This window comes from Halichoerus grypus, chromosome 3 (genome assembly GCF_964656455.1).
Source record: "Halichoerus grypus chromosome 3, mHalGry1.hap1.1, whole genome shotgun sequence".
Classification (NCBI taxonomy): Eukaryota; Metazoa; Chordata; class Mammalia; order Carnivora; family Phocidae; genus Halichoerus; species Halichoerus grypus.
This window is the reverse complement of record NC_135714.1, coordinates 176,132,098-176,157,489: the sequence shown is the minus strand read 5'-3', so window position 1 is coordinate 176,157,489 and position 25,392 is coordinate 176,132,098. Positions and strand designations below refer to the sequence as shown.

The 25,392-nt window shown below is 40.6% G+C and overlaps 1 protein-coding gene across 15 annotated transcripts in view; it reads left to right on the top strand.

Annotated features, from left to right (window-relative positions):
- Positions 1-25,392, top strand: part of UNC5D (unc-5 netrin receptor D) — a 532,476-nt gene that overhangs the window by 324,401 nt on the left and 182,683 nt on the right. For all 15 annotated transcript variants that reach the window (XM_078069620.1, XM_036081562.2, XM_036081563.2 and 12 more), the window contains exon 4: positions 20,833-20,936. In XM_078069620.1, the coding sequence (XP_077925746.1) occupies positions 20,833-20,936 (104 nt within the window). The remainder of the gene's footprint in view (positions 1-20,832; positions 20,937-25,392) is intronic.

Below are 25,392 nucleotides of genomic sequence, written 5' to 3'. Positions count from 1 at the left end.
TGCCTTTGCCTCGAGAAAACAGTACGGGCTTTGTTTTAGTAGCCAAAGTGCCTGTCATCTTAAACTATTGTATTTTCCTTAATAATTCCACACTGTGTCAGGGAGATGTTGGCCTCCTTCCAAACGCCTGGGGCTGCAAATAGCTGAGGCCCCGTTTCAAAAGTGATCTTCTAAAGGTAAAAATAAATAAATAAAGCCACCCCCCACACCACCCCCACCAGGTTGGCAGAAGCCCGTCTCCAGGGAGGGACTCCCATGGGCCTTCTCTCGTTTGTCTGATTCAATCCAGCTGGAGGTAGCCGGGCCGCTGCGGTATCTGTTACTTCTGCTGCTGGACCGTTGTCAAAACTAGGAATATTCAATTATTCCTAGTTGTTTACTTTCGTGTGTGAACATTTGGCTGCTTAGCTATTGCTTTTCTTGCCCGCTTTTCTCCCTCTTCTTCATCGGCTTACCAGATGTTCTGCCAGTATCATTAACCCTTGGTTGGTCAATTGATGCTTGAGACGTGGGCCTTTTCTCGACTAGAAGAGCTGGGGCTGGAAAGAGGGGAAGCCGGTGTCTGTTGAGTCACATAGCAAACTGCCCCCCTGGAATGAAACACAGCAGGAAACCACTGTTTTGTTGATTTTTTTAAAAAAAAGATCTATAAAATATACATCCTGAATATAATTTAAATAGGCTGCTTCTAAAATATCTGTGCCGTTGTGCCAAGAATGAGTGGAGAGTTTAAAGGAAAACCTCATTTAAAAGCTAGGGAACTCTCTACCTAATTTTATAGGCACACAGTAAAAACAGTATTATTTTTATTTGTTTCTTTTTTGGGGGTGGTAGTTTCTTTTTGGAAACTACAGAATAGAGACAGCCAGTTAAACCTCCATTATGGATCTCAGCTCCATGGCGCTGATAATTTCACCTGCTCAAAACTGTCAATGACCCCCTTCCTGATAGCACATTAGATATAGGAATAAATATAGGCACATCTGCCTGATAGTCACAGGCAGCCTTAACCTACATTTCTAGCCTTATCTCCCACCACAAGTCATGCAAATGTGCTGAGCTTCCACTAAGTTAGCACAGCTCAGATTCTGGGACATGAGACCCACTTTTCCCCTCTGTGATGTGCTCATATTCTTTCTCCTCCCTGGAGCGTATTTTCAGCCCCACTTTGCACTCCTACCTCTTTCCACCTAATTCCCACAGCCAAGGCCCATCTTGTATGCTGTCTCCTTTATGAAACCTAGTTAACAAATCCTTTAATGCTAATTGACCTCAGCACCTGACAAGCCAGCTGAACCATTAACAAAGACACCCATGCCCCAACCCCACCCCCTCCCCGGGCCCCATAGCATCTCCAGCTTCAAAACTGATAAGATCTAAATATCCACTTCTGAGTTCTCATAGCAATTTATTTAGTACTTGTCCATGGTACTTATTATAATTTGCTCAGAATCATAGTTATTTTGAAGTTATTTGGGGATTTATTTCCCTTCTTAGAATGGAACCTGCTTTAAGATTCAACTGTATCACCCTCACTGGCTTGACTTGTGAGCCTACTACGGAGACTGATAGATAACATTCCTGGTATTAGGAATGTTTGTTTTGGTTTGAAAAGGCGACCTCATCAATGCCAGATCTGACTCTATGAAAAGGACATTTGTTAGTAGTTTGTCACGATTGTGCCCTTGTACTAACGGGGCCTCTGGCTTCTTAGCGAACCCATAGCTCAGCAGGACATTATTATAAGGATCATATCTGTCCTCCCTGCCTTGTGCATACTCCTAATGATCTTTACTGCCATAAAGAAAGGGTCAAAAGGGATTTGGGAGTAGGTGAATCATTACAACCATACAACTCTGTGATATGCGGTGTGTGGCTCTGAAGGAGGCCAAGGCCACCAGCTCTGCTCGCAGTGTCCATTCCTCTCTTTTCAGCACATGGAATTTACTCACAGGTTATGGGAAAAAATTGTTAAGACCGCTCAGTACTTGGTAGAAATTGCACAAAAGCTGGAAACCCTCCTTCCCGTCTTCATGGAAGAATGTGGCCAAAGTAAAGAGAAAATATTATTTCACTCTGCCAAAGGCTGATCCTTTCCTTTAGACTGAAATTAATTTACAGTTCACCCTTCAACACCATGGGAATTAGGGTCACTGACCCCCCTCCGTGCAGTAAGAAAATCCACCTGAGAACTTTTGACTCCCAGTAACTTAGCTGCTAATAGCCTGTTGATTGGAAGCCTTACGGATAACAAAATCGACTGACAAATATTTTGTATGTTACGTGTATTATACACTATATTCTTACAATTAAAGCAAGCTAGGGAAAGGGAAATGTTATTAAGAAAATCATAAGGAAGAGAAATCACATTTATAGCACTGTACTGTATGTATAGAAAAAATCCACACATAAGTGGACCTGCGCAGTTCAAACCTATGTTGTCCAAGGGTCAACTGTATATGAATATTATTGAAGATATGAGAGTCAGGGCCTCCAGACAAAGCTGGACACTGTATGGGAGCATCTAGCCAGGGAAGGGAATAGGGGTTGAAATGCAGCCTGCACCCCACCAGCCAGGATGTGTACCTGGACCATGGTTGCAATCACCTGAAGGCAGGGGCTGGTTTTTCTCGGCACAGAGGTGATTTTTCTCAAGCCGTGCGTTCACGTGTGTCTGATTTACATAAAGGTACCACATAGGCTTGTGGCAGTAGGACTAGGTACATAATTTGCGGGACTGAATGCAAAATGACAGTGTGGGGCCCCTTGTTCAAAAAGAACTTGAAGCCATCCACATGGGAGCCTTCAGTCAAGCAGGGGGTCCCAGACCACCTGCTGGCCCCATGCCCATGAAGCCAGCTATGAGTGGCAGTAATGTGATGGTTCGGGAAATCACTTCATATACGTAATGTTTATATAAAAAGGGAATAATTGGCCTAGAAAGATCAGGGACTCATTCATTCTGATTCCATGCAGAATTGGGAACAGGATTATTCTGCTTTACTCCAAAGCCAGAGGTAGCATCATAGGATCTAAGTTTTCAAATGCATATTTGGGGTCAAGTTGGCAACTAGAAATGTTCATTGACAAAGCGTTCCTCTTTTGGCCATGTTCTCCTGTAAACTGTGCATAGGCCGCCAAGGGGCACATGTCTGGTGGGGATTCTCTAGAAGGAATTACTGCACTAGGTGAGTAGGTAAAATATACAATAATAGAGGTTTTTAATTTTTTTTCTCTATTTTGACATAATTTCAGGCTTCAGAAAAGTTACAGTGTAGTACAAAGAATCCCCCTAAGTCTTTTATTAAGACTCTTAAAATGTTAACATCTTACCACATTTGCATTGGCATTAGCTCTCTGTGTTTATATATGTTTTTGTATATAGACTATTATGGTTTATTTTCTGACATGTTTCAGATTAAACTGCAGACATGATGCCCCCTTTCCCTTAAATACTTCATCGTGTGTGTTTTTAAAGAACAAAGATATTTTCTGACATAACTAGTAGTATAATTATGAAGAACAGTTATAGATAGTACGATTATGAAGAAATTAACATGGCTACAATACTGGCATCTAATCCTGAGACCTTATTCATAGTTCATCAATTGCTCAGTAACATCCTTTTCTAACAATAACAAAAATCATCATGGGTTATATTCAGCTGAAAGGTCACTTTAGCTTTCTTTAATCCAGGTAATTCCTCAGCCTTCCTTTGTCATGCATGACATTGAGTGAAGTGTAAATCTCAGTTATTTTGTATAATGTCCCTCATTTTGAACATGTAAAGAGGAGACATCAGCCAACTAGAAAGGACTCCCACTGACCAAATATGGGACAATTTGAATATCAAAATAATTGGTAATGATGGATGATAACTCAGTACATAACCCAAAAATCCATACTGGTATTTTGAAAAAATGACTGAATGAACATATAAATAAATGGGTGCAAAGGGAGAGCTCTTCCCTTAGAGTTAAGTGGATAAATGAAAATCATTATTTAGCACCATCATAATATTCATTGATTCAGACAAGTATCCCAGATGCTTAAACTAGAGGGTGAATGTTTCAGGAGTAACAGGATATTGATATAATCTCAAAGTATCTCTCCACAAGATATTTAAGAATTACCAAGGGGAAATGCATAGCTTTTCAGTGAAAAATCCTGCCATCTACCATCTTTATCAAGTGATGGGTGTTGACGTCACCAACAATGGGACCCGTTGGCAGTGTATGTCTCCTGATGTGATGGACAGAGCAGACTGAATCACTTAGTGCTGTTTCTTCCGAAAATGTCTAATCTATATTTAACCATAGGAAAACATTGGACCAAACCTAAATTGAGGAACATTTTACATAAGAGGTCATTTTTAACTTCACATGTCTCTCAAAATGCCAGCCCTGCGTGTAACACTGCAGGGATGTTCTGGGGAGACAAGAAACCTCAGAGTAGACATGCTGCCTCTCTCTGTAGCATCAGGCATGCTCCCCTTTTAGGTCAGTCAAATATAAACATGGATTCAAGGAGTAGAAAGCAAAATTTTCTTAAATTGTGTGAAGATGCAACTTGAAACTTTAAGACCATTTCATGCATGTGTCCTATCTTTTTAGGCCCCACCCATCGATGCAGTGCAGATTTGTATCTCTTCTCCTCTGTTCGCCTATAGGGACACTTCGGTAGAAAGTGTGAGAAATACTGAACAATAAGACATGTGATTCTGTGAAAAGAGTAGAATGGTTTGGATGGAATTGATTAAAATGGTGTTACTTTGGCTTTACTTGTGCACAGTTGAGCACACCCACCTGAAAGATGGGCATTATTAGTTAGCAGCACGTTACTTCACAACATGACCTACTGTGGACATTGAAAAAAAAATTCCCCAAATACTATTCCTTTGTGCTACTTTTTGCCTCCATTATTTGAACAAGAAGAATTTGCAAAAATATGGCCACCACCTTTTTAGCACTACCAGGCTGCTCTTCTTGTGGTAAAAATAAACCTTAAACTTCCTAGAAAATGGCCATCTCTGTAAACACGTCCATGTAGTAGGGAAGAGGATACAGATTTTATTTCATCCCTCGTTTTCTCTACTAAGGAAATCTTCTGATGGATAATGAAAACAGCTGTTAAGCAAAAAAAATATAAAGCTTTATTAATCTTTGAGGACTCTGAGCTTTGGCATAGTATTAAATTAGTCTTGTATCTCTCCTCCAGAATAAGGGCATTCTAGAAATTTGATAAGTAGCAAAGGAATGCTAACTTAGATGTAGAAGTGTTAGCCATCCTTAGCCGTCCATGAATAATTCTCTACCATGTTCTAGATAGTACAACCATAAATCAAATTCCATCCCTTCCTGTGAAGAGTTTACAGTCTAGGGAAGAGCTGTGTTTGAAACAAGTATTTTCAATGAGGCATGTTAGTGGTAAGCTCAGTGTGTTTTGGGAGGGGCAATTTGCTGCTTCTCAAGATCTTAGATACACTTCCTGAGTTAATATCTGAGCTACTTCCTGAGAAAGGAGGAGGGTTAACAATTCAAAGAATAGGGCAAAAGCACAGAAAGGTGTAATGGTATGTACTACTTGGGAAAACTAAGAGATGCAGCTAGAAGTAGATAGGGTCACATTACGGAGGGTGTTTGAATTCTCTGTTGAGTTTAGGCTCATCCAGGATGTGGCCTGGTACCATTGAAGTATCTTAAGCAGGGCAGTGATGTGGCCTTGTTTTCTAAATCCCCTACACTCCGTTTCCCCAGAGCCAGAGAGATTTAAGGGGAACAAGACCAGAACAGCAGTCCAGGAGTGAAATTCTGTAAATGGTTAAGGGGTGAATGGAGAAAGAGCCACGAAGAAGGACCCGGGTTGGGGGGAGAAAGGTTGAAGAGGCCCTGGGAGACCTAAAAGGGGGTGCAGACTTGTATGAAGGAATCAGTGGTCATTAATGTCCATGTGATCCAAAGATGAAGGTAAGAAGTAAGAAGAGTCAGTGAGATGTGATCACCTCAAGGCTCAGTGGATCTGGGCAAAGCAGTGTACTGAGAGGAGTTGTTAGAAGATCATAGTGGATCTAGGAATCCATAGGAGATGAGAAAGCAGAGGTGGTATGAACAGCCTTTTCCAAAAATTTGACCACAGAGAGAAGCTAGAACAATGACTAGAGTTAACCATTTGAGGAATGGATGGTGATTTAATATAAGCATGAAGATTAGAAGGGTTCATATTCTCAAAGCTTATGGAGAAGGACCAGGAGCAGCAGAAAGCATGAAGGAGAGGTCAGAAGAGCTGGCTTTGCATTCTGGGTTCAGCCAACTAGCTTTGTGCTCCTGTGTAGAGTCCTCCAAACCCGCTACATGTGAGAGTCACACGAGAGACGCTTCGAGATTAAGATGACTGGAGACCCATGACATCTGAATCCCTAGGGGTTGGGACACAAGCTTGCTTTTTATGACTTTTGCTGTCTTGTCTTCTTCTCAGTACCCACAATTCTGTTTGCTGTGCAGGTTTCTCCTTCTCTTCCCACCTCTAAGTATTGGGGTGCTCTAGGCCTCCCTCTTGAAACCTCTTCTCTCCTCAAGCCACAGACTCTCCCCAGGTGAAATCTTTCCCTCCATGGCTTCAGGTCCTGTTTGTTGACTGCAGATGACTCTCAGCCCTGACCTTACACCTCATCTCCTGACTTCTTTACTCACTGCCCACCTCGTATATCTAGGAGGCATCTTTAATGTAATACATGCCAAAGAAAATTCTCTTGGTTTTCACTTCATCAACACTGCTGCAAATCTGTGTTTATTCTCCAATCTTTCCTGCTTCAGTAGTGGCCCCTCAGGTGCTCCTGACAAGACCAAGGCATCATCCTTGACTCCTGTGTTTCTTCCAGCCACGTCCCACCCAGTAGCAGCTTTATCTCCAGAACAACCCTGAATTTGCCCACTTCTCTCCATTGGTACTAACAGTTGTTATTCCTTTACTGTGATGATCTCCTCCCTGCTTTCATTCTTAACATCTTAAAATATATTCTCCATGCTGAAGCCAGAATGCTTTTGCTCCCAAAAAGGTGCACAACTTCTGGCTGGCGTGATCTCTTAGATCCTTCTTGTTCTGGCAAGATTGATTTGAAGTAAAGCAAAATGAAGTTTTTTCTTCCTTTCACTCAGTTGCGGTATGGGGCCAAGCAGGAGGCAGGGGTGCTAGATGTTTGGTGGTATATTCCAGTGTTGACATGCTCAAGACACTGGCCACATCCTGTCCTGATTGACCTTCCTGGCCTTGGGGAGACCTGGAGTAGGGGAAGAACCAGAGAATCAGAAAGCTAAAAAGGCAGGTTAAAAAAAAATTCTTCTTACTGCTGGGGTGGCTTTTTCTTTTGGACTCTCTTCCCCCACTTTCTACTCCCTACCCCCCCCCCATCTCAGCAGTACTAGTACTGAATTCTAGTGAGACGGTGGGTATGGAAAGCTTCAGATTACTTTTAGGTCATTTCTTTTGAACCTCATTGCCAGTTCACATCCTTCTAATCTTCTGTGGAGGGCTGTGAGGGCACCGGGAAAGTCAGGAGTGATTCTTCAGGTCTTTGTTGTTCTTAAAACTCTCCTCAACCGTGGAGTCTGTTTTGCATCCAAGTGTTCATCAGGATGTTGAGCTGTAGGAGCGCTAGTGCAGCTGGGAGCAGGAGTGGGGCTTAAGGGACACTGGGGATGAGCAGTGTGACCTTTCTTTATACTTCTTCAGAGCTGGGCAGCCCAGTCTAGTCAATGATTCCTGGGACTGCAGTTGTTTTTTTTTTTTCCTCCATCAAAAGCACTTTGGTTCGGTGTGTCCATCTGCATTCATCTAAGACTCAGTGTCCCCATTAGCATAGCAAGTAGGACAATTGTACTCTTAAACTCATAGGATGTGGAGCTTAGGGGTACATTTTCCCAAGAGCATTCAGTGGAACATGATGTAAAGATACAATATGAGAGTTATTAGCTTTGTTTTAATTTGATTTAATGCCTTAGAAATAAGGGAGCCAAGGATTTCTATATTTTCACCTAATAACTTTTCCCTAGTGAAGCTTATGAAGATCTGCTATTTAGGTCAAACTTCAGCTGTCCTCTATGAGCCAAGTCAATATAATCGATACACAGAAAGTGCCTTTAATGGAGCTTGGAGTCAAAGCAAACCTCAGAAATCCTTCTACAGGCATGGTTCCTTTGTATGGAGTCCTGCCCATATTCCTTTGTTGAGGGAGGTGGTGTTGATAAGCATAGATGGCCACGCTGTGTCCCTCCTCGGCCCACTCTCACGTCCATCAGACCAAGAATGTATACCTAGGTTTGCTGCATAGGAGTAAATTCAGTATGAGAGACCCTCTCAAGAAGGATTCACATGATTATGTACTTCTAGATTCTTGCTCTTCTGAGGATGACTTGATCCTGAAAGGGAATCAATCATTCATTGACCGAGGCAAGAGAAAGGGACAGACACTGACAAAGAAGCAGGTTGTGGTGGCCCTGAAACAGGAGAAGACATGAGTGCAAGCAAGAGATATGCAGAGGCCATTAAGACGGTAGAACAAGAGGCACTTGATTAGGAGGAGCACAAGTGACAGAGGCCACGTCTGTGCTAGGAGGACTATGCAGTCATCCAGTAGACAGAATTACACTGGATCTCTTCATCCCCTTGCTTGGCCGTGTTACGGTCTCTTTAGGACCTGCTTGTTTGTGACACCTGCTCTCTCTTTCAAGTCCAGTTTGTGGTCTTTCTTGCTTTCCGATCAGTCCCAGACTCAAAATGAAGATTCTTGTCCTTCTGATTTTCAATAAATGTTCAATTTTTGATGGACTCTGAGTGAGTTTTGCATCCTTGTCAACCAAAGAGGCCAAACGCAATGGAATGTATTGACTTGAGAATAGGTCAGTAGAGAGCAGGTTATATTAGTGCTCAAAGCAGTTTGTAAGACTGTGGCTGTTTCTCCCCGCTGTAATGTATCCCTACTGCTGAATGCAGCACCACTGGGGCCTGACAAACTAGGCTACTTAGTGTGCAAGGGGTAGTGACACAGAGGACTGGTTATAAAACGATTTATTGATAACAGCCATTGAACAGCAGAGGGATGGCAGAGCACAGGGCATCTAGCAAAGTCCCAGAGTTATTCCGTGCCCCTGAAAAACAGCCTTGAGGAGTCTCTGAATGACAGGACCCCTGTGATCAGCCAAATGCCTTCTTGCTCCAATAAACAGAGCCTGCTCGTGGCTTGGCACCAGGGTGGGGCCATGGGGAATGCAGAGAGGCCTGTGCAATTCAACTATGGTCAAAGTTATCCCTCCTTCACTATTGCTGCAAGATTTACTCAGCAGGAGGTAAGCCTACAATAGTCACAGATTTTAGGAAAGAGAGACGTAGATGTGGAATTACGCTTTGGGGCCAGTTGTCCTTCGAGGACACATGGCAAAATCAGAACTAAAAGATCCACAGTGAAGACATGAAAGATAGGAGCAGTCTGGCATCACTATGGATCAGTGGTCAAGAAATGTGCAGAATGCGTAGATCTCAGCAAGGCAGAGAACTTAAGCCAGGCCGGCAAGGAAAGCATATAGAGAGGAAGGAATTGACCTGACAGGAAGCCTTTTATATGCTTCCTCTGGGAACTGGAGTTAGTAGCTGACTTCTCAGGCCATAACCACCTAAAGGCTAGAGGATTGAGGCAGAACCAAATGGGAGCACCAGGCCTTGACTTTCATTTTCCATCTGTTCTGCATTTGAACCAGACCTTTTATTCCAACAAATGATCTGTATTTGGCTAAGTTACAAATTCCTTTTATGTATGACAAATGGGGTTTGTTGTTCCTTCCGAAAAATATGGGTGGGAGAGATTCAGAGCTGATTTGCATACCGGTGTCATTGGACACTAATGGGACATTGTACCATCCTCCTGCAATCTTAACAAATGACTATGACTATGACTATTAAAAAAAATGACTATGATTTTTCACTGGCTGATTTGGTTTGAATGAGTAAATTATTTTTATTTCATTGCATTAACTGCCAGAACATTGAATGAGCCGATAACTCCCTGGTGTTGCTGAGCCGCAAAGAACTATTATTCGGAATTGAATTTTTATTGATTTTCTTGTGCTACAATGACTTTTCTAACATAGTAGCCTGAAAGGAAAATGAGAAAAAGGCCAAGTAGGGCATGGGGTGAGGAAGGGGAGGCTACTGTTTCCCATGGCCTCGCCCCAGATGGACTGCTCATTGGCAGGCGCTGCTGACTCGGGATGATCCTGGTGCTGATTAGATGATTTACAGGTTAGCCAAATACCTGGCTTCATCACCTTGCCTCCTCCTCCGTCCTGCTGCTGTCTTTGCTTCCAGTCACGTTGAGCCTGGTTAGCATTCTGCTGTGGAGCCGGACAGGGCGGTGGGGTGAAGAAGGAGCTGAAGTAGACGGGGAAATGCTCCACGTTGGTCAGCGCTGGTGCTGTTAACATCGTGTGCGTGTGTGTGCGCATACGCACACGAGGGTTATGAATAAGTGTTGCTTTAACATCATTATAGTACATTTATCTCTTCATGTGTTTGCTTTTTCTAGTTATCTTAACTATTGGAGATCTAGTTGTATCTAAGTTCATAATCATTCAGATGAGTTGAAATGGAAACTCATTCATTGATCCAACGAATACTTATTGAGTGGTTACTTTATACCCTTCTAGGTACTAGAGGCAAGGCAGTGAATACGACAAATGAAAAATTTGTCCTCGTGCACAGATTCCTATGAGTCAAATTTAAAAAGAATATTTTAGAATTCACAAAAGACTGAAAAATATAGTCCTTCTTGCTTCCTTTAATAAATATGATAAGAGTGAAACTTGCTACAATAAAATGAAACAAAATGTCCTTCTTCCCTGGTTTCTGATTCACTTTGATCTACTTTAGAGAATCTTGACAACTCCTAGGAAAGAGTGGCTTTTTTTGGACACTATTTTTTCTGGCTGTAAAAATAATCCATGTTCATTGCAGAAATTTTAGAAAATGCAGAAACAAATGAAGAGAATTGGTACATCCAGTCTCATCCAGCAGCAGATCTTTGACATGTTGAACGGTTTCTCTTTAGGGCTTTTCCTATAACATATATAGTAATCCCACACCAGTTGCTATTTTAAAATTTTAAAACCTTCAATCTTGCTGTGTATGTATGCAGTTTGGTTCAGTTCCCTTATACAAAATAATGTGAAAATTATTATTTCTCTTCTTTCCAGAGACCATGTTAGCATGATTGTGAGATCAGAAGGTGGAAATCTATTTATATTCCACCCTCTCAATATATATGAATAGAAGACCAAGTCTAATAAAAGAGTGTCCTTATGTGATGTGATAACTTATGGAAAGAGAGGTAGCAAGGCAGGCATTTTGCAGAGACTTGCAAGAAAGAAACGAGAGCATCTACATGCAAAAAAAAAGCCAGTAAAAGCCTGATTGAAACAGTAAAAGTGGTACAGTGTGTATTATGTAGGCTGGGTGATTCTCTACCTCTGTTTACCTAGAATTTTCTCTAAGAAACTTTACTGGAATCACTAGATTAAGGTAGGTCCCACTGTGGTAGATCCTTACAGAACTTTCTACTTCTCTATCTCATCATTCATTTATATACACCTTAATTTCTTGTTTAATGTCTGTTCTCTCTGCTAGCATATATGCTGTGGGAGGGTGGAATGGTGTGTGTCGAGTTCAGTAATACACCTCACTGCCAGGCACAGTGTCTGGCCCATGGTCCACAGCATGAGTGGATGAAGGAGGCTATTGCACATACACCAAAAACCTGAAGGCAAATTAGGAGGCCTGCCTACCAAAGCAGGTTTTAATGCAGATGTACCTACTTTTATTTGGAAGTAGATGCATTCTATAAAAACATAATTATTACATTTTGAGGTGGCCAGTTCTCACATATTAAAAAATATATAAAAGAGACCATTCACACCATGCTATTTTATCTCATGTAGCAATTTATTCAAATATTTAGTTGCAATTTACAATATTCTTTGAGCTTTTTAACATTTGCATAGTATTCCATTATATGAATGCACCAAAAGATACTATCCATTATTGTATTTTTGAATATTTCAATTGTTAGCAAGTGTTCAGCATTATAAGTGATGATTTGAGCAATGTTGCCATGCCACATTTTTCTAGGTAGCTCTCTCATCCTTTTCTTAGAAAATTTTAGAAGGAGATTTCTTGAATTATGTAAATGAACCCTTTTAAATAATAACTTTATTAAGATATAATCCACAATACCTTGCCACCAGTTCATCTATTTAAAGTCTACATTTTAATAGTTTTTAGTGTGTTCTCAGAGCTGTGCAACCATCATCAGAGTCTATTTTAGAATACTTACATCACACCAAAAAATAAAACCGTTCCCATTAACCGCCATGTTCCCCCCACCTCCAGCCCGGTCGTCTGCAGTGCTAGGCAATACCTAATCTTCCTGGCTCCCTGGACTTGCCTGTTCTGGACATTTCATATAAATGGAATCCTACAATATGTGGTCTTTGGTGTCTGGCTTCTTTCACTGAGCATATTATTTTCAAGATTCATCCCTGTTATGATATGTACTTCAGTATTTTATTTCTTTTTATTGCCAAATAACATCCCATGGTATGGATATACCACATATTTATTTATTCATTAGAAAGTGAACATATAAATGAACTCGTAAAGTGATTTTGACACATCTTCTAGCTTGCTCTTCATGTTGACCCATTTTCACTTCATCTAGCAGTGTTGACTAGTTTTCCACACTTTTCTTTTTTTTAAATTTATTTGAGAGAGAGAGAGCATGAGCAGGGGGAGGAGCAGAGGGAGAGGGAGAAGCAAACTCACCACTGACCAGGGAGCCAACCCAACCGGGGGCTCGATCCCAGGACCCTGGGATCATGACCTGAGCTAAAGGCAGACGCTTAACTGACTGAGCCACCCAGGCGCCCCTCCACACTAATTCTGGGGATTAGTACTTAAAGAAACGGACAAAACAAAGCCTGTTTGGAAAAGTAGAGACCTACTGATGCTTTTTAAATGGGCCTTTCTTTAATAATTAGTGCTATTGGGCCTTCTAATTATCTTTATTAGCCATTTATGTCTTTTCTTTTGTAAATTTTGCTTAAATACCCCTTTGCCATTTTATTTTAGGGTATTTATCTTTTCTACTTCATTTCAAAAGTGCCGTTTATGTATTAAGGCTGTCAAACCTCGGCCTATAATGCTGCTTGTAATGTTTGAGATTGAAACAATTTAATTTTAACGGTATCTACCAAACATTATCTGCCAAAACAATTATCTGCCAATCATTTCCTTAAGTGTTCTTCCTTTCATTTTGTTTAGAAGCATCTTCCCCATTCTAACACCCAGCAAGTATTTTATTACTGCTATGGTTTTACCATATACTAACTTACACTTTTCATTTGAGTGTCTTTGAAAAATGCTCTAAAATTTTATAATTAATATGTGTATCTGATTTATGAAAAAGCCAACCCCTTTTAATCATCATGGCTTTATAATAGGATTTAGTCATATTTGTGACCTTTTATTAAGCCGTGTTATGTACCCAGCTCTTAAAAGGATTTTGTACATATTAACCTTTAATGCTCACAGAAACTATATGTAATAGAAATTATTGTCCTCATTTTACAGATGAGGGGCCTAAGGCGGAGAGAACTAAAGATACTTACGGAATCAAGGTTCTGTTAGGTGGCAGACCCAGAATTCAAACATACGCAGTCTCTAGCCCCACCTTCTTCCACTGAAGTGTTCGGTCTTCCCTACTGGAGTTCTGGAAGAAATGACCTAGGAGTTTAAATCCTTATCCTTAATTATCACGGATGGTTATGATGTCTTATGTGTTTCTCTTTCCAGAGTTTTTGGATAATTGCATGAATATTCCTTGCTATATTATAAAAAAAAATTTAGGGGTGCCTGGGTGGCTCAGTCGGTTAAGCGTCTGCCTTTGGCTCAGGTCATGATCCCAGGGTCCTGGGATCGAGCCCCACATCAGGCTCCCTGCTCAGCGGGAAGCCTGCTTCTCCCTCTCCCTCTGTCTGCTGGTCCCCCTGCTTGTGCTCTCTCTCTCTGTCAGATAAATAAAATCTTTCAAAAAAAAAATTTAGATGTAAACATTTTAAGGTGGTTTTTATTGGCCACTGCCAAATTCTTAGAAACCACAACTTCCGAATACTTAATTCATTACTTTGAGCCTCACCTACAAAGGTGATGTTTTCAGGAAGGGTGTGTGGTTGATTCCAATCCCTCTTGGCCTTGTCGTGTCTGAGACGATGTCGTTGTTAGTTTGCTCCTGTATAATAACTTGTTTGGGAATAAAAAATTAGTGCCCATGCTTTTTTGTCCTCAAAAATAAAAACATAGATATGATTAATTTTACTCTAATATATGCTAATATAGGAAAAAGTTTTAGTCATAGCCTGATTTTTGTTTCATAATCAGTTACTTTTTAAAAAAATATTTATGTAGCTGTATTGATATATATCTGACAAATAACATTGTATAACTTATGATTTGTGATGATTTGATATATTTTTATATTGTGGAATGATTACCACAATAAGGTTAGTTAACATATCCATCACCTCACATAGCTACTGTTTTTTTTTTTCTTTTTTGTAGTAAGAACATTTAAAATTTACTCTCTCAGGGCGCCTGGGTGGCTCAGTCGTTAAGCGTCTGCCTTCGGCTCAGGTCATGATCCCAGGGTCCTGGGATCGAGTCCCACATCGGGCTCCCTGCTCCGCGGGAAGCCTGCTTTTCCCTCTCCCACTCCCCCTGCTTGTGTTCCTGCTCTCACTATCTCTCTCTCTCTGTCAAATAAATAAATAAAATCTTTAAAAAAAAAAAAAAAAAAAAATTTACTCTCTCAGTAACTTTCAAGTGTCTATTATAGCATTGTTAACTATATCACCATCTTGTATGTCAGGTCCCCAGAATTTACTCATCTTGTAACTAGAAGTTGTACACTTTGACCGCCATCTCGCCTTTCCCTCACTCCCCAGCCCTTGGCAACCACTAATCTACACCTTGTTTGTGAGTTCAGCTTTTTTGTATTCCAGATCATACAATATTTGTCTTTCTTTGACTTATTTCACTTAGCCTAATGCCCTCAAGGTCCATTTGTGTTGTCACAAACGGTGGGATTTGGTTCTTTTGTAATATGTATATTACATAAACATAAATATATGTATATGTAATATACATACTATATATAGAGTAATACACACACATACCTCCGTTCATCCATTGATGTACTCTTAGGTGGTTTCCATGTTTTTGCCAATAATGTTGAAATGAGCACAGGGTGTCAACATCTCTTCACGATAGCGATTTTATTTCCTTTGGATATATATATCCAGGAATGAGATTGCTGCATCCTATGGTAGTGCTGTGTTTAAGTTTTTGAGGAACCTCTGTACTATTTTTCGCAGTGGCTGTACCAGTTTACATTCCCACCAACAGTGCACAAGGGTTCCCTTTTCTCCAAATTCTCATCAATATTTATCTCTTGTCTTTTTGGTGACAGCAGTTCTAACAGGAGTGAGGTGATATCTCACTGTGGATTTGATTTGCATTTATCTGATGATTAATGATGTTGAGCCCCTTTTCACGTATCTGTTGGCCATTTGAATGTCTTCTTTGGAAAAATGTTTATCTGAGTCCTTTGCCCGCTTTTTAAATGGATTGTTTATTCTTTTGCTGTTTAGTTGACTGAATTCTTTGTATATTTTGGAGATGAACCCCTTATCAGACATACGGTTTGCAAATATTTTCTACCATTCCATAAGTTGCCTTTTCACTTTCTTGATCATTTCTTTTGCTGCACAAAAACTTTTTAGTTTGATATAGTACTAATTGTTTCCTTTTGCTTTTGTTGCTTGTGTTTTTGTTGTCACATCCAAAAAGTTGTTGTCAAGGCCCATGTCAAGAATCTTTTCCCCTAGGTTTTTCTTTTAGTTATTCTATGGTTTCAGGTCATACATTTAAGTCTTTTATCCATTTCTTTCTTTTTTTTTTTTTTTTTAGATTTTATTTATTTGAGAGAGAGAGAGAGCATGAGCATGAATGGTAGGGAAAGGGAGAGGAAGAAGCAGACCCCCCACTGAGTGGGGAGCCCAACGTGGGGTTCAATCCCAGGACCCTAAGATCCTGACCTAAGCCGAAGGCAGGTACTTAACCGATAGCCACCCAGGCACCCCAAGTCTTTAATCCATTTCGAGTTAATTTTTGTGAGTGTTAAAATGTAGGGGTCCAATTTAATTCTTTTGCATGTGGTTATCCAATTTTCCCACTACGTGTTATTGAAAAGATATCCTTTCCTCATTTAGTATAATTGGCTCCCTTGTCAAATATTAGTTATCTGTATATTTGAGTTTTTATTTCTGGGCTCTCGATTCTGTTGCATTGATCTGTGTGTCTGTTTCTGTGCTGATACTATATTGTTTTGATTACTATAACTTTTTGGTGTAATTTGAAATCAGGAAGTATGATGTCTCTAGCTTTATTTTTTTTTTGTTTTTTTTATTTTTTCCAAGATTGCTTTGGTTCTTCGAGGTCTTTTGTGGTTCCATGTGAATTTTAGGATTGTTTTTTTCTGTTTCAGTGAAAAATGCCATTGGAATCTTTGTAGGGATTGCATTGAATCTATTGATGGCTTTGGATAGTACAGACATTTTAACAATATTGATTCTTCACATCCATAAAATTGTTAGTTACATTTGTTTATTTACTCCAAAGATACTTATAAAATTATTATGTTTATAATTTTCTTAATTTTGTTAAAATTCAAAATTTCAACTATAACATAGTTAAGGTCTTTCTTTTTTCTTTTTAAAAATATTTTACCTTGTATCCAGTGAGCTCTTTTGCAAACTCAAGTCTTTTTACAGCTCAGAGATGAATTATTATCATTATTAAATAGGTTATCATTTATTTTCTTTCAGCTTGTTATTCCCTTCTAAAATTCCTATTATATTTAATACTCTATTTCTCTATCTCAGCGTTATCTTTTATTATTTATTTTGCTGGAAAATTTATTATTTTATCATTTTCCTCTTAGCTCTTTCATTCAACATATATTTATTAAGGACATGTTCTGTATCAAATGTTCAGTAGGCACTGGGAATATGTGGGTGACCATCTCAGAAATAAAGCCCCCCTTCCTAGAACTGACGATCTGGTGAGGAAAACAGATAAGGGTAAGGGGGTAAGCAATTATAAGAGCCCCAGTAGAGGAAGTTTCTTAAACTGGGTTTTGTTAGTTACAAAGCTATTATCTCTCGCCTCTAAAACCGCTGGTCTATAGTTTGTTAAGGGCTGGGGACTTCTTTGCTAGATCCTGGCTCCCTGTAAGGTTTCACCAGCTGGAGGCGCCAGAGGGGACTGAACAGTGGAAGTGGGAGAAAGGCTACTTCTTGTTAATTTTCTGTCCAGGTCAGTACACCACCCCCACCCCCCTCACCCAGAGTTTCTTCATCCTAGAAGTGCCAGTTGCTTCTTGTTTCCAGCTTACTATTTTTCCCAAATACTTCCAGGACCAGCTTTGTCAGGCCCCACAGAAGTGCCAGCACTAAGCTGATGGGCAGACTTTCTTAGAGTTCTTGGTCTTGACTTGGATCCCTCTTCCAAGTTCCTGAGGTGCCAGGACCAATGCCTAGTGCTGTGCATTATCCCAACCTCTTCCTTTTGGCCCCATCATCCCCCTTTGCCTTTTTAATCTTCCTGCCTGGATCCTCTCTCGTTTGATTTTCTGCAGTATTTAGGATGCTGTTTACAGTCTTCATGATATGTATATTTCTAACTCAGCGCTTATGTTGTTTTTTCTTTCCCCCTGCATAGTGGCAGTTTTCTTGATCTCAGATGTTATCCTATTTATAACTCCCTACTCTAGATTCTCAGTTGCTATTTCCTTTTGATTTTAAAGAGCTTAAATTAGAAGTTATCCAAAAATGCCTCTTGTTTCTTGTCTTAGAGGAAACCACTCAGTTTCAGTTCTATGGTTTGCCTCCTTTATTTGTAGAAAAGTTGTTTTTATATGGTGGGGGATGGTTTCCCTACTACTGGAAGTTGCATAGGTTCCTGTCTGAATTTTTCAAGCCTTGGAACTAATATAGGTGACAAAAGTACTTAGTTTTGTTGCCAATTCAGAAACTTAATTAGGTTGAGTGACCTATGGTGAGAATCGGAGGTAGAGTTGGAAGCAGGTACCTCTGTGTCTAAGAGTTTATTTCCATGGTTTTTAATACATTTAGTAGTTAGCTGGAATTCGTCTGGTCTGTTTGCCCTCTTTGGGAATCAGAAATGCTAGAGTTCCCGCCTCTGGTATAGGCCAGGACTCGGTGATAGTTGCGTTTCTCCCTTGGTGTGATATCTGGTACATGGTCAGCTGCCTGTTAGGATCCTGATACATGACACCACACTTTTTCCCTGACCCCTTACTCCATTGCTGATGAATCTTTAATCTTTGTATCTCCACACTGAGGAGTGTTATATGCGTCTTGTTGGAACCCTGCCAGTGATTTCCAATATCAATGGGGAAGAGCAAGAAGTTAGGTAGGTCCCTTCTTTAGTTTGGTCCTGGCTGGAGGAGATCTGCTAGAACTTTCTCAAAATTTCTTGACAAGTACGCTTTCCTACATCCCAGGGTCAATACAGGGTTTTCTTTTTTATATACATATTTATCTATTTTGTTGAGCAGTTTGGAATGGGGAGGGAAAATGATTTCGCTCTAGTTTTCTTTTCATCTGCCTCTGTATTAATGTAGTGGAGTGCAGAGCTAACCATAAACTATGCATTTTGCTACCTTTCCCATTTCTTCTGAGCAAAGAAAGGGAATAGGAGAGGAAGATAGAATAGAAATTCCCATCATCCATTTTCTGTGCTTCATCTGGTTGAATACAGATTATTTGGTGTTGTCAAAGCTGCAACCATTATGTAGCAGCATGAAGTAAGGCTTCATTTAGAAAACAAAGCAATCAAGGAAAACAAAATGGCAAACAAACCAAACAAAAATAGCCACAAAAACTCAACCCTTTCCATTAGCAAAGTGAATGTTAGCAAAACTTGTGTTAGAGTCAATCTCACATAATATGCTAGACCAATTTCAGTGCGGTCCTGATGGATAAATGAATCCTATGGAGGAGGGATTTTTGACTCACAGATTCCTTGTGGGAAAGCAAAGGAAACTTTGTGGTCCAGTTGTGCAGGCAATGGGAGATTTTTCATTCTGGTGTTTACCCACAGTTCCTCACTCACTTTTATCATAAGTCAGCTGACCCTCATCACATTTGGAGTCAGAAATTCTGAATCATAAGGGCTATGGCAGTTTACGGATCTCGAATAGAAGGAAGCTAGCTTTACGAATCGGGGGACAGCAGAGAAAGGAGAAGAAGGTTCCTGCCCCCTGCCTGCCATGCAAGCCCTTTTCAGATCTTTTGTCTCATATATACTCATGAAGATCCCTGAATATATAGCACTACTGACAAAAGACATCGGTTGCCTCTGGGAGGGAAAACATTACGAGCAGAATTCCGAAGAAAGTGAATACATGGATTGCTCTGCTTGATATTCATCCAGTGTTTCTGACTTGCTAAAAGCAAGTTTAATGTATTTATACAATTTGTAAAGATGTAACTGATTCTGGAGCTCTGCTATTTACAGGGAACATATTTCATGTTATTGTAAGCACTAAAGAAAATTAAATCAATAAATCCATAGCCTGTAATTTGAGATACTCAATTGAAGAAAAATACATTGTCTGGGAGGGAGGGGGAATCATTTACTTCGAGAAGGACTTGTAAAGCTGTCTTCACGCTACTATCCCAGGATTTTGAGTGACGGCAAGAGTTAAGCCTGTGCTGTAAAATTATCAAAGGGTTGTTGTGACACCCTAGAACAAGCAGAGGCCAACTCCCACTTTGGTTCTTGAAGCGTACGCTCAAGTGGAAAGCCATGCACGGCAAAGCTCTTTCTCTCTGAACTATCCATGTGTCTTTTGCCCTGAGAAAGTTGGGCTGGGCAGAGACTGAATGTCAGGAAACTCGGTGAACGTTTCCCCCTCATTGCCATTGATGTTCTCTGTGACCACTGGCAAGCCAGTTAACCTCTCTGAACATCACCCTTCCATGTGTAAAAGGTTAATAGTGCAGCTTGTTTGCAAAGTGCCTTGAGCCTTCCATGAAGGGCACTACACAGATACCCAGCATTGCTGTTTGACTGGTGGGCGTTGTATTTTTTAATTATATGTTTGGTTGGATGGGTTATAGATTTTGTTGTGGTTGGATGTTGCCCCATTCTCCCTGGTTACAGATGACTAATAGGTAATTTCACTCTATTACCATCTTTTAGAGCCCACTAGAGGATTAAGAGAAAGTCAGAGGTTACAGATTAATAAGGCATTCTTTAGTTAATAAAAAAAAAATCACATGCATCTCAACTGCGTGATAGCTGTGGATAGCAATTTATTAGGCTAAGTGTTTCATCAGCTGCTAAACAGATTATATTGACAGAGACTGAGGGAATGATGAGTTGTTTTTTGTTTGTTTGTTTTCGTTCTGCTCCCCCACTAAATCTTTTCTCCTTCACGTCAGTATAGAGCATTAGGAAGTTCCGTTTAAGGTTTATTCAAATGTGCTTGTGAGTATTTGGCAAAACAATTTTCTTCTTCTGGAATTCCTGAAATCCACTGACTTTTCTGTGTATATCTAGTTTGTGACATTAAGCTCGCGATTTTATTGTATTTGGAACAAATGTGAACAAGAACAAATTGTCATGGACCTCACACTTTTTTTGCAGATTTACGGAAAAACTTTGAACAAGATCCGCAGGGAAGGGAGGTTCCCATTGAAGGCATGATAGTGCTGCATTGCCGACCTCCCGAGGGAGTTCCTGCAGCTGAGGTAAGTGACCCATGGGACCACACCTGGGACAGAGTGAAGTTCTGTGTGGTCCTAAGTGAAGTAAAAGAGCCTGGGTCTGGCATTCTTACTGTCTGGACCCATTTGCTAAAGACAATGAAGAAATTGTGAAGGAAATAACTTGGAAAAGGGAATTGTCTCTCGTCTACTTTGTTGTTGACACAAAGCTCTTGCGAGGTAGCCTGAGTAGGATTTGTATTCTTGATTTTGGTGACCTCAGATGACACAGGTGGCATCCTTTGTGTCCTCAGTCAGTCACCTTGGATGCCGTGATACGTACATTGGGTCCTGGATCAACCTGAGCTCTAATAGGCAAAGCCACATGAAAAAGGGCACAGGGAAGGAGATCAGCCCCTAGTGACAAGTCTCACTGATGTTTGTACTTCATTTTTCTTTACTTATGGAACAAACGTTCAGAGCATTTATTATGCTGTAGGCACTGTGCTGGCATGACAGATATAAAAAGTGATGTAAGCCACAGGTCTCCTTCACAGTGGGAGTCTAGAATCTGGAGTCACTCTGGTTTTTGCTCCTTGCATGTTTTCTAGATGCTATTAGATTATAATTGTCAGGGATGACATACTGTGGTCATAGGGAAGCTTTCCTAAGTCTTTCAGTCACTCTTAAAAGATGTCCTGATAGATGAGTAATACAGTCGTGAAGGCAATATTGGGGGCAGGGACAAGCTAGGCAGTACCAGGAATGCTTAGTAGAATGATCATTTTTCTAAATGGAGGCCTGGGTTGAGCAATAGATAGTCCAGTTGTGGCTCTTCTGTGGGAAGCTAGGAAACCTGCCTCAGAGCAATGGTTTGTTTATTCGTTTATTCGTAGAGGTTAAAAAAAGAAGGAGCCTTTGGCTCCCATTATTCGCTAAAATTGCTGTGGGATTTTGTAATTGGAAGGACAAAGGAATAGAGAAAATAGAGGGGAATGGAAAAACACACACACTTGCATGTTTAGATAGAAAGCATGCTGGGTGGACACTATTCAAAGCTCAAGTGGTTCACAGAAATGAAGTAAACGGACTTGAAAATTAAAGTGAGCATTCCATGCATGATAGGAAATGATTAGAAAGGAAAATGCTTATTTTTAGATTTTTATTTAATGTGAAACAGAAAGATTTTTTATCTTCTTTTGCTCCCTTCTTGTTCCTTACAGAGCGTGCTTTGGTTTCCAGGGCGGGGTGATGGGCAGCAGGGTGTTAAGCTCACAGGTGAATGTTTCCCTCCCATTCAGGACACCCAAGTGCTCCCGGGAGTCTGACCTGGGCATCAGCAGTTTGCTAAAGACACCACCCACCTCTGAAAGTCCTGACTTGCAAATGTCCATGTAGACATGAAATTGCGGGGGGGAGAGGGCGTTTAACTCAGTGCACTTCCCATTCTGCCTTTGACATCATATGACCCTTTTATTTTAACCATGTGTATGTTATTAGGAATAAATTTCAGAGCTAGGCTGGCTGATTTTAAATAGAGGGCCATTCCAAGGAGCAGCCAGGGCTGCTCAGAAATTCTGAGCTGAGAGTGAGGGGAAAGCTGTGTTTTGTACATTCTGTCTTGTAGGATGAATATGGAGAGTGTTTCAGCTACATTGTGGGTTAATGGGCTGTTGTGGAGCCCTGACAAGCATTTATAGCATCATCATAATGTGAGAAGGCATCCCAATTCCAAACACTCGAGTTACCTTGGAATTTATGATTTGGATATACCTATATCCACGCACCAATATTTACAGCTTCTTTAGTGTGCAATAGCTTACACGGTGGTTATTACCACCAACATCTGTGTTTTTGCTGAAGGGAGGGCAGAATGAGAGAAGAAAGCTGAGGGAAGGACAAGGATAGGGAAGGAAAGGGAGAATATACATACCCTTCCAAATGGGGTCTCCCAGGGTGGAGACGTCTGCCCATGCCTGTCACGTGGTCTTCAGATCTCCAAGAGTACACCGCTGTGGGTTCTGACCTCACAGTCAGGTGACGATCCTGCAGTTCATGACTCTCCAGGATGGCAGTGATTGGGAACTCTGCTTGGAAATTGATCAGTTATGTCAAAATTGTCACTGTAAAATACTACCTGTTCTCTTCCTTGAGCGCGGACGTTCTTCCCTTTCCACCACGTGGTTCCCTTCATGCCCACCTGCTGTGGGGCCACGGGGTCATCACTGGAAGGGGTTGTGCCTGACAGGACCTCTGGTGTGTCAGCTGGTTTTGTCCTGCTGTGACATAGGAGGTCTCCTCCTTGGCACTTAAAGACCTGTACAATTGTCTTCTCTCTGTGAGGCAGAACTTCCTACACAACTAACTCACCTGTATGAGCACAGAAGATGGTGTCGAAGCATAGAAAGAACTACCACGTGGAGAATGTCCCCATGTGCTGGGCGCTGTGTTCAGTACCTTCTCTGTAGTATTTCATTTGATTTGCAAAAGAGATGCCAGAAAATTATAGGTGTTTTCATGTCCTTCTTACAGGAACTTGTCCAAGCTCTCAGATCACTAGCAAGTCAGTCTAACCTTAAAGCTCAGATCTTTTTTTTCTTCTCTAATATTTTTTGTTGGTTTTTAATGAGACTGTGGGTTGTCAGTTTCCCCCAAGCCTTTTTGAAGCTTAAGAGCCCCTCGGCCAGTGGGAGCCTCTCTGTTTGCTCTGCTACCTGACTTTCCATCCTTAGAAATGGACTTTTAAATGAAAATTTCTTCTAGCTAATATGCCAATCCTAAACCTTGTGTAAATTGTGTTCTTTTGTTTGAGGTAGGTAATCTGGTGGTAAAACAAAGAACAGCGCCATGAAAAAATAGAGGCTTTGGGAGCTCAGGGGGACAAGGAACAGGGAGAGGGACATCTGTGGGGCCTCTGCTCCCAATAGCCAGGAGCCTCGGTTGGATGCTGTCCTAGGAGATAGGAACGTACAGGATGTCCAGAGTTACAGGGAAGAGGCCATGGAGGAGAAGAAAAGGGGGCATATAAAAGCGGAAAGGAGAGATCCTAGGATAATCTCTACCCTCATTACATTTTTCCTATGTCTGGCATTGGCCATGACAGACCTCATTGTCACAAAGGGTCAGACCCTGACTAGCAATTCCCAATGCTGTGATCTATAGCAATTTACTAGCTACTGTGAACCTCAGATTCCTCATCCAGAAATAGGAACCATATTTTCCTTGTAGGATTGCTATCATGCAAAGAAGGAAAAAAACCTGAGAATATGCAAAATGGTTTTTAAGTACTAAATAAATAGTTTGGATTATTGTGGTTTCTCTTCTTCCTCTTTATCCTAGTCTTTTATAAAGATTCACAAACCTTTGGTTCTCAGAGAAGATGTTAAGACTCCATTGTGGTTGGAGAACCAGATTAAAACTGAGACCCTTAAGATATCTGGCACGTTTTCAGCCCCATGAAAAAGCAGGGTGCTGCTAAGACTATCCCTCCTTACCCCAGACTACCCATGAGCTCTGCCTTTCCTGCCTGAGCCCTCTGTTCTTACTTCTCAAGCTCATCAAAGGACAAAGGCATGCTCTCCACTTCCCTCTCTTTTAATCTATCACATGGAGTGAGTAAGTGGTTATTGACAGAAGCTGGTGACTATCAATGTTTGTTCATCTAGCTTACCCCAATGGAGAATCTAATGTATGGTATTATTAGTAGTAAAATACTTTCCAAAAAGTAGCATATGAACTTGAAGATTCTCACCAGACTCATTTACACACTGGTTTGGATGAAATAATAGGTCACACACTCTGCAAAATACCTGAAATGTGAACAGATGATAATTCAAGTTTTTCTAAATGCTGTGAGCTCATCCTATAGCTGGGTGTATTAGAGCATATTTGTCACACAGTTACTTTTAACCTTAACCTTGGGACAATTCTAACTAAAGAGAGCAACTTTAGTGTTTGACACTTGTTGTTTAGCTAAAACCAATTTGCTCTTTTCAAAACAATTCATTATCCCACACTGCACTTTTTTATACTCCCCAATTAAATGGAAAATCTATCTTTCATAAAAGTTAGAAATTATGTCCAATGAAAATCCGACATTTTAATGATTTTCCACAGATTAAAAGTGTAGAGTTCTCAATAAACCCTGATTTACTGATGTTGGCTATAAAATGGTTATTGCTGTTAATAAAGCCTGTAAATCTTAACAGGTTATATTTGCCTTGGACAATAAAACTTGCCATAAAGGCTTAGTGTCTAAGGCTAATTCTGCTCACATCAAGGTAAACAACCTACTCAAAATAATTCAATGTCTTTGAGAATTGAGGCCCCAAAGCTAAGCAACTGACAGGGAATTCTAGCCTTGAACCAGGCACTATTCTTGTTTTTATCTCACCAAGGAGTCAGGACAGTGCTGGAATTAGAAAATTCAAGAAGGTCAGGGGCCTTAGTCAGCACAGTGTGGGTAAAGAGAAGGTTCCCTTCTTTCTGCTGGGCACCAAAT